Here is a 10572-nt window from a genome sequence, read left to right as displayed (position 1 = left end):
CATATATTCTATTCCATGTAAATCTAATAAAATTCCATAAAGAGTTTGAAATAAGCGTGTGAAACTGGTTTGTAATTTTACTGATTAGTTTACTCTATTACGAAAGTTAGATTGTGTTAGATGATCCATTCAACAATAGGACATTCACTGATGAATTTTCATACACAGAATACTGAAATACATAAAAATCATAATTTGTGTTTCTTCGGAAAGTAAGTACCTACGTAGCTTGTTTTGACTTCAAAGCTTCTTTTCTCTACAATCTTCATCCATAGTTTACCTGATCTGTCCAAACTTCTCCTTCCAACTGGTGCCTAGAATTACTCTGACCCTGCTAATTTGCACATTCTCCATTCGTTCGATGCATTTTTCCACAGTTTCCAGTACTGTCTGTAGAAGCTTCGTGCCATATAAAGAACATGTGGTATCTGAAGAAACTTTGTGCCATATAAAGGACATGTTGAGTTCATATCTTTCTACAACAAGCAAGCTATTATCCAGTGTGGTTCGAACTCCCAATATGGTAAATAACGTAACACAAATGATTTGATTATCATGTGTTTAAAATATTATTTATTAAATTAATGCTTCCTATAATGCTGTAATGCTTTCTATAATTTTTTTTGGGGTATAAGAAAGGAGGCGGGGCCGCGCTATCTGTGCAATAGGCTATTGTTCCAGAAAGGTGCATCCTCTAACACTCGACTAGCATACTTTATCGTCCTCTGATTCCGCTTCATTACTCTCATTAGGACTCGCCACACAATTTCTAGCTGGTAGCTGGTAGCACCAACTTATCTATTACTTTGCACTATACATCTGTTACTTGTATTCTCTGCAATTATTGAATGTAAATCAGTGATCAAGTACTTGTCATAATTGTATTATTCTCAATGGTTCATTTGATGAAACTCAACTTGCTCACAAGCTGTATACATAATAAATTGAGTTACATACAATTCGATACTTATTGAACGTACGATTTTTTGGCATCCTTTCAAATTCTATTAGATTGAACAACACTTGGCAAATATATGATGTGTAGCATATGTTTGTCAAGTCCCATTCGATCTCATAGAATAACTATTACTGATAAATGGGCCTGTTCCATGGCATGTCCAATTATACAATATAATTAATTATATTAAAATCCATTATACTCCATTATCCATTGTATAATACACGTAATACAGGAGAATCTGCACTCTTATTACATTGTGATGCTTTAAAATCAGCTGTTCCTGTATTACAAGAATTTAAATTTTTTATGAAACAGGCCCCTGGGGATGAGCAATATGATCATAAGTCATATGACTCTGGGGATCATAAGCCATATGATCAAACTTTGTGATTGAAATAGGATTTGCTCAAATAATGACACATAAAAATTTAATCTATTGTATTTATTAAAATATTATTATTGTATTAGTGTATTTTAAGAAAAATATATTCATCTGAATAATGACAATGTCAATAAACCAGTGGTGTATTAATAATAAAACAAACTAAATATTCAAAGTAGAAGCACAAGAAAGGATGTGATTGTGTGAGCATCATGAAGAATACAAAAGCTCAAAAATAATCATTTATGTTGCTTCCTTGACATTCATATAAAAATACTGTTATTCATATCAATAATGAAACAAATTCTATATTCAAATTAAAAACTACAAGAAAGGATTTAATGATGTAAGCATCATAAAGAATGCAAAAGCTTAAAAATATTGTGTGAATTACATGATATTCATAAAATACTATTTTTTGCATCAATAAAGCAGTGTATTGATAAAAATATATTCATTCAAATAATGACAATGTCAATAAACCAGTGTATTGATAATAAAACAAACTGAATATTCAAAGTAGAAACACAAGAAAAGATGTATTGGTGTAAGCATAATGAAGAATACAAAAGCTCAAAAAAAATTATGTTGCTAACTTGACATTCATAGAAATAATGATATTCATATTAATAATAATACAAAATCTATATACAAAGTGATAACTACAAGAAAGGATGTCATGATGAAGCATCATGAAGAATACAAAAGGTCAAAAATGGTAATTGTGTTGCTTACTTGACATTCAGAAAATACTATTTTTCATATCAATAAATCAGTGTAATAATAAAACAAACTGAATACCATATTTAAAGTAAACTACATGGATGGACTGGTGATGACTTATTCATTCACCATTATCCTCTTGATCAGCAACATCCGGAAGGGTGTTTCTTGTTTTTGTTGATGTCTTCAAGTTTGTGTAGAAGTCTCTAAATATTTCTGAGATGAATGGAAGTAGCGATAACAAATCTTTCTTCTTTTCTGGAGTTATTGGAACAGGTCCATCATATGCCAAGAGAGGTTCTAATGGCATTTCCATCCGCCCTCTTCTTCTAAAATCAGTGTTCTGAACGGTGTGAGTTCTTCTAGTGTTGTCTTCAACTGAAATTTACCGGTGTTTCCTTTTTCATAAAATAGCCATCTTATGTCTCTCCAGTTGACCTTATTTTTCTCCTCATCAACTTTCCGGATTTGCAATGGATTCTTCAAAAGTCCAGAAAAAGAAAGGAAATCTTCTCTCTTCATCTCATAGACTACAAATGGTTTTTTCTGTCTGGCTACTCTAACGAGTTGAATCCAATCACGTGGATGCTCTATTGGAGCACTATACTTCTTCTTAAATTTCTCAATTATACTGTGGTCACTGTCACATTCTAAATGAGTGTGACCTGGGATCAAAAATTTGTGACTTATTGTTTCCAAAGTAGGTGAATTTTGTAATGCCACCATACACATAATGCTGAAGTGGCTGTTACGGTTTTGCCCTCCACACGTATCACTATACATTGTTAAATGTTTAATATTAGGATCAAGGGACAATAAATATTTATAAATACAGGATGCAATTTCGTTACCACCCCTTGCAGCAACAGTTTCATTCCACATGAAACAATAAGCTTGACCATCATCACAGTCATGGATGGTTAAATTGAATACCCATAACTGCCGTTTGTAAAAGCATAATGAGCTTTGAAGGTATGGCGTTGGAAGACACTGCTGTAGATCAAAGGTGATTGTTTTCTTTGTGGGATCAGTCTTAGATAGAGACCGATCATAAGCCTTAGCTTTATAAGCTGCATCTGCAAGATCCTGATGAGAAGAGAGCTTTTCCTTGATTCTAATTTTATCATCATCAGTTCTACTCATATTTATTTCCATATGGAGTCGGTCACAGGTTTGACAAGTGTCTTTATTTGGAGAGTTGATTGATAATTTCATTTCATGAAAAAGTTTGCTATAAATTTTTTCATTAACTGCATCTTTGCCACATTTTTTCTCATACTCCTTGTAGCACATGCCAATGGTGTAGTGTGGAGGCAGGTATTTTTTGGAAGAATCTTGTCGAGAATAATGGCTCTCATAAGATGGAATTGATTCCAGATGCTCACGGGCCAACTTCAGACGTTCTTCAGAAGTTTTGTTTCTCGGACTATGCATCCCCCGCATATCTTCATTTCCAATCATACCTGATATTGAAGCACGTTTCTTTCCTATTATGATCTCTAAAAATTTTTTGCTCTCATCAAATATTTGGCAGAAACACTTCTTGCATATTTTAACATCAGAACCATTTATCTGCACTCTATAACTTACTGTTACCTGTCGAAAATGATGCTTGTTAGGATCCAAAGTTCTAGGTCTATGACTCTCTGTTTCTTTCAGTGACATGAGACTTGCCAAGTATGCTGCTCTTTTTCTACTATCACCTAAGGCCCAATAATCTTTGAACAATCCTTCCCTATACTGATCAACCTTTTCTTTGCACTTCATTCTACACCACTTCAATGGTGTAGACCTCCTAGCTGGTACTTTTTTGCCACTTTTTGTCACATACTCTTGTCCTCCATTCTTACATAGTTTTCTATCATCTCTCTTCTTTCGTGTGTCACCCTTAACAATACGTTTATTCCCTCGAGTTGAACGCTCTCTTTTTGAAGAATTTTGTTTCAAATTACCCACCTGTTTGTCTGAGCTATCATTGTTTGGAGAATAGTCAGGGTCCCTGTCAGAGTCGTGATCTTCATTAGAAAAAATTATAGAATCATCTTCCACACATTGAACTTCAACTGAATCTTCCATAGTTGATACATAATCGTTGGGCTCTAATTGAATAAATGTTGTAGGCCTACTCCCTGATTCAGTAGAGCTTTGAAAAGGGTTGATGACTGGAACTGAGAATAATTCTTCATTTGGCTCCTGGCAAACAAAATTTTCATTCTCATATGATTGAGATGATACCAGAAATGAATACTCTTGTACTTCTTTTACTTCTACAACAGTAGCCAATCCGGTAGCAGCTTCACTCGATAAAGCATGAGCCATCTCATCTGCCCCCATTGATGAATTTACTGGCGAATTACAGTTTAACTCAAATTGTTCATCTGATACCTGTACAAGTTCCTGACAAACTGTGTCCCTGAATATCTCCTCTGTTGCACAGGTCCAAGTAGATACTGGATGTAGAACTTGGAGAACTTTCTGGCGTAGCTTTTCAGGGGATGATGTTCCATGATGCCCTCTGCCTTGCTGATCTAGAACAAAAAAAGTGTAACTAGGTTAATATCACAGTAGGAATTATTTGCACTAAAGTAAAAAAAAAACACATTACATGAATGAACAGGTTCTTATCAGTTTTATGGGCACCATTTATGACATATTTTCCTTCAATATCATAATCTTGATACTCTAGGCTTGGTTTTAATCAAGTCAGTAAGAGTTATTGTACATAAAACCAAATAAAATACAATATAGGATAGGCATAATATAATTTGGATATTATCATGATTATAGGTAGGGTTATTATCAATTTAACAGTAGGAGCAACTAGACTTGTGACACTAACACCTGACTACAAAAAATTTGGTCAAAAAAGTGTAAAAAATACAAAATACGATTATGCTTGGGTACTTACAGGATACATGTACATAGAAGTAGATTAGGTAGGCCTACCGTTTATGAATAACTACTGGTTTTTGACAACAATATCATAATATTTGCTTAGCTTAACTGAAATGTACACATGAACTGAATGATGTATCAGTCAAATAGGTACTTGTGTAGCCTACAGCTACAGGATGCATACATAAGTTACAGGTGTAGCATTCATTAACTTACTATTTGCTTATAGCTTTTAAAGTTGTAGTGTAATCAGAAACAGAAGGATGAATCAGTCAGATACACTTGATATGGACCCGTGTAAATTATCTATTCCATGAAAGCATTGAAACAATGAATCATAATAGTCATCAGCCTCAACTCATTACGGTATTGTATCAGATAACTAACTAGTTTATCCACATTTTTGTGATGAACCTTTACCCTTGAATTGTAGATATTTTACTCAATAATAATTCCAAATAATATTAATAACAATATAACTTAGTTACTATGTTTGAAAATAAATTAGATATAGACAGTAGCCTATGACAGTATGTCATAGCAGTGTAGACATCCTGCTACTTAACCTAAAAAAATCATAATTTAAATAGCGTAAATATTGTCCTATAATATGGATAAGTTACATAGAATGATCATAAAATCATGATTATAATTTATAGTAATAAAATAAGATAATGATAATATAACTTACCATTCTTTGCTTGAAAGACGATATCTAATAACTTGTCTGCACGTGACATCTCGTCAAAACAATAATGAGGATGTGGCTGCAGGCTCAGAATTAAGGCGTTTAGTCTTGAGACTTTGGCTAGGATTACACAAACCGTAGTAGTGCATAAGGAGATAAGTCAATACGTTTTGAACTTGTCCCTTTTTACACATAAATCAGGAGCTTTCTCTGGTCATGTAAAAGGAGGTAAGTTATTTGCACTGACATAACCCCTTCTACATAACAGAATTATTTCAATATTCAGTTATCCCATAAGACACACTTTCTATTGTAAAGGCTATGAATACAACATCTGACTTATAACTTTCTACACAGCTGAGGAATAGTCCTGTGAATGACTTGCCACAAAAACCCCATTTTCGGAAAAATGGGACTTATCCCCTTTTACATGCCGACCCACGAATTTATAAGGACGGCTAACAAATGTACGTCCAAAAATCGATGTGGGCTTTACACACCACGTACGTTTCACTAAATTTGTACTTGTCATCGATAGTAACGTGTGTGTTTATCTAATCACTGTATGCTACCACTGGTTTACAACTGAAAATGCCTTCAAGTAACCACACTGGTCCACCAATATATTGCTCCGAGTGGTAACCCTAACAATAGACCACGCAAATGTCGAAATTCAATAACAATAGGTGACCACTGAAGGGTCTCTAGAACTTCTACCTGTCCATCCATTGTTTTCGGCGGCCCCGTCTCATTTCTTTACCCCATTTTTTGTAATGTGTATTTATAAGGAGGAATAAATTGATTTGATTTGAAATTAAATATTCGACTGAAATAAACATTTAGCTCACCAGGGGATTGTTAATTATTACAGGGAAAACTCTTATAACATGAACAATTTATTCAATTCGCGAAACTCTAAATTTATAAAACAGAATAGAATGGCTAAAGCAGACTTCAATTTTCCTTTTCTTAAACTCTGTATTAGACGGCTGAAGCAGACTGTGAACTCTAGGGTTGTAGAGTGTAGGGTATAGAACTAAAGGGCTATAGGGTTGACCTATGGGGTCACAGCATCCAAAAAGCCACGCCCAAGGGTCGATCAATTTATTAGGGCATGGGCAGAGAGTCTGTCTCTCCCTCTACTCACTCTATACTCTCCCAAACACAGCTCTCTGTTGGTTCTCTAATGTTTTCTGTAGGACTACGTTGAAAGATTGAGTTATGAGTTAAGTTAATTTATAACTAAATAATGCTGAGTATCTTGAGGGTGGGGTGTAACCCTGAGCTCCCACTTCTTCTTTGCTCAGCTATTCGTTTCATTTTTCCATTTTTATTTAATTTTATGTTTTTCCAATTCAGCCATCTATCCTTGAATCTTTTACTCTTATTTCAGTTTTAAATCTCAATTCCACACATTATTTTGTACTCTGTTAGACTACTTCTATTTTTACGTAAATAAAATTTTAATTTATTTCTATATCTTCTTCTAAGCTTCTCATACTATCTATAGCGTAGACAACATTTTTTTCGTCTATTCATCATGATTTTGTCTAATTTCACCTCTTCATTTTCCCTTCTCATTTGTCATTTACTTTTCAACATCTTCTCTTCCAACTTGTTCATTCTAACTGAAATTATTCACAGCATCATTGATGCCAATTTCTGTATTTCCCTATTCCACACTCATTGCACACTCTGGCCCGGTTGCTCAAAAGCCGGTTAAATTTTAACCGTGATTAACTTTATGAGAACCGATCAGAGAAGGCTTTTTTGAAAAGACTCGTAGAATTAATCTCGGTTTAAAATGATAATTATATATGGCATACTTTAAAAAGAAAAATTAAATAATCATGGAAGTAACTTTTGATAAAAAAGCAGAAGTTGTATTGAGGAAAATGACAGGTTTCATTCATTGTGTAAGAAGAAATATGCAATAGAACAATGTTATCAGTCTGGTTATAAATTAATATCAAGAGAATACAAGTAGAAAATAATGAATAAGGCAAAAAAGAAAAACAATCATTGTTCAAATCTACTCGTAATAATAATTATAGTTCCATTGACAGAGCTTCATTAATTGTGTGCTGGTAGTGAGCTTATTGAAAAATTAGGAATGTTGTTTGTTTACAAATCATTGAAATTTATACATCCGGTGACCGGTGAGACAATCCAGACTGAGACTATTCAAACCACTTACTTAAAGATAAGATTTACTTCTTTCTCTCTGATTCAAACAAAGATTGTCAGAATGGTTCTAAAGTAGATTATTATCTTTATTTACTATATTTAAGTAAACATTGGAGGAAAGAAATAATTTTCCCATTGAATTCCTGAACATTGTGTTATCAGCTGTGCTAATAGTGAAGTTGTGTTTCTTTTCTGGCTCAAAATTTTGCAAAATTTCTCAAAAATTTTTAATTTGTATAGATTTGAGTAAAATATTTTTGTTTTTAATCAGTTTTTAAATATAAAAATTAAAAATTTTTAGTTTAGTCATTAGTTTTGAAGTGGAAATTGAACTTTTTGAAGTGAAAGTGAAATCTTAACCTTATTCTTTTTTGAAACTTCTATTTGTAAAAATTTGGGAGAAGACAGTTTTGGGCTATGCCTGTTGTCTTCTCCCAATCATATTATATATTTATTATAATTATGATTTGTAATATTGTCAATGAAATAAATAAATAAATAAATATATACCCTAAAACATATATTTAATTCACTCATGAAAGATGTACGTTCACATTAGAGTTGAATGCTTGGGATTAAGGGAGAAGAGGGCTGGAGAAAGGTGGTACGATTTTAGAAGAGGGGCCCGGAATTTTTTGCGGGGGGGCCCGGTTTGGAAACGTTACGCCACTGTAGCCTACTGTTTAACTTGATACTTGTATCAGTTAGTATCTTAATAAGATACTTGTATCAGTTGTCTCAGTACCTTCTGCTATCTACCGGCTCAATTAAAAAGTGTATTTGAAAAGCTGCTCATCCATCCATTGTTAACCGACCAATCAGGAGAGAGAAGGCGTGGTTCTAGTTCAGTCCTCATTCATGATTGGTTTGTCATTTTCATTATCTACATTATTCTCTCCAGTGGTGGCTCCGGTGGGGTGGGGGAGCGCAAAAAGTTTTTAAATTTCAAACTTGATTATTGATTATTGAATATCAGGAAATCAATTTCATAAAATATCATTTTAAAGCTTGAATTAATTTAAACTCAACAATATTAAAGTGAGGTGCAAGTTTTAATGGTAGCATTCGATTAACATTGGTATTTCTATCCTTGTCTATTATTCAACAGAGCAGAAAGCTCTATCCTTTTTTATCCCCGCAACGTTGCTAAATCATTTTCAACTATTTATAAATTTAATTGATTAACAAAATATTGATCATGTAAATGTATTGTTGAATCATTTGAGAATATGTTTTCTTAACGAATGAAATATAATTTATTATTTGAAACAAAAGAGTGGACAGTTAATCAGATGTACCTGCTTCAGATTATCTTCTATAAAAGGCAGTGGCAAGGCACTCAGTGGCAAGTGATCAAGTGAGCACTCAGTGACAGTGGCAAGATAATCGGCAACTCTGTTCTCCTATCGTTCTCCACTGCCATTATAACGTCAACCTCACTATGGTCCAATTGTTACCATATGTTTTTTGTTCAGGAAAATATCACAACTGAGTGAATTTTTGAGCAATGATTGAGGGGTAATGAACGACTTCAAAACAAGTTGACTCTCCGAAACTTGTACTTTTCAAAAATTATTTTTTTAGTAAATAATGAATTCGATTCAACTCTCTGTTTAAGAGTAGAAAATGTTAATTCCCCAAGAATATTGGGGCATGGCCTCCTTTGAGCTCTAATCCTCTTTTGTATAATGAAACAGAATTTCACTCAATAAATTTTTGTATGTTCTAGAACTATTCTTGAATCATTATCAAATAATAGAAGATCCTATCCATAGATCAAATAAATAAAAGTTTATCTCCCAAAAAAACTAAAACTACTACATCAATTATTACAGAAAATATTAGATAAATTACAATTACATACAATAGTCAGTTACAATAAAAATTTCTTATAATGTGTCCTCTGCATGTTTAATGGTTTGTGTGTGGAAATTGACCTACTTCACTATGGCGTACCATGTTCTAGAGTAGGTTTTTTTTTTGAGCGGATTATTAATTATTTAGTGTTTAGTGAAACATTAGGTGGTTAGTTGTTCGAAGTTGTTCGAAATAATGTTTTCTATGTTCTGTCTTCCTTTGCTCATCAACCAATTGTGTACTATTGTTTTGAACATTCTAGGAATGATTAATCTGTTTAAAGTTTGCAGGAAGTAGATTATATATAATTTTGGTGCTAAATGATTCAAATGTCTCTGGTATAGTGCCTTCCTTGCAACATTGGTGGTGAGAAGATTCCTTTATCTGGTGTTGTGGTTGTGGTTTCTGGTTTGAAATGTTGTTAGGTTCTTGTGTAATCTGCATAGTATCTCCTTGGAGTAAAGCGTGGGGGCTTCTGTTTGATGACCCTCATGATCAGCCTCTGTACCCTGTAAGCTTGCACCTCCCCATCCCACGATCCCATACAGCATGAGGGACTGTGCTAGAGAGAAGTAGATAACTGGACCAGTGTTCTCAGGATCCTGAATCTGTAGATGGTCTTCCACAGTCTCCCGCATAATTCATTGAGATCATCATATCCCAGAGCAGAAAAGAGCCCATTGTAACTCCCAGGTATTTATTTCTGTGACTGTTTCTTGTGAACTGTGTATGAAGTGTTATTCCGTTGATTCTAGATTATTATCTCATCTCCTGTTTGCTGTCTATGTTGAGTCGCCGAAAAGATCAGAAAAAAGGTTTTCTCATAGTTTAATGTTAGTCGATTTTCATTCAACCAGTGATACACCCTCTGAAGTCCAG

General features: G+C 33.7%; 1 protein-coding gene across 1 annotated transcript; it reads right to left on the bottom strand.

The window, feature by feature from the left end:
• Window positions 1-276: 276 nt before the first annotated feature.
• On the bottom strand, window positions 277-5916 carry LOC120354690. Its single transcript, XM_039442107.1, has 3 exons — window positions 5653-5916; window positions 4323-4594; window positions 277-390 (listed from the first exon to the last, which is right to left on the bottom strand). Exons 1-3 carry the CDS (start codon window positions 5699-5701, stop codon window positions 277-279), a joined length of 435 nt encoding a protein of 144 aa, XP_039298041.1. The 5' UTR covers window positions 5702-5916.
• Between the last annotated feature and the right edge of the window lie 4656 nt (window positions 5917-10572).

Source organism: Nilaparvata lugens, chromosome X (genome assembly GCF_014356525.2).
Source record: "Nilaparvata lugens isolate BPH chromosome X, ASM1435652v1, whole genome shotgun sequence".
NCBI classification, from domain to species: Eukaryota; Metazoa; Arthropoda; class Insecta; order Hemiptera; family Delphacidae; genus Nilaparvata; species Nilaparvata lugens.
This window is presented reverse-complemented; position numbering and strand designations above follow the sequence as displayed.

Bases quoted from the DNA above. Each gene is read 5' to 3' on its own strand.
- LOC120354690 (XM_039442107.1), bottom strand. From the start codon at position 5,701: ATGTCACGTGCAGACAAGTTATTAGATATCGTCTTTCAAGCAAAGAAT. The intron at 4,595-5,652 runs GTAAGTTATATT...TTTTTGTTCTAG, and splicing joins CGTCTTTCAAGCAAAGAATG to ATCAGCAAGGCAGAGGGCAT. The intron at 391-4,322 runs GTACAAGAGTAT...AAGCTTCTACAG, and splicing joins CTGTTGTAGAAGTAAAAGAA to ACAGTACTGGAAACTGTGGA.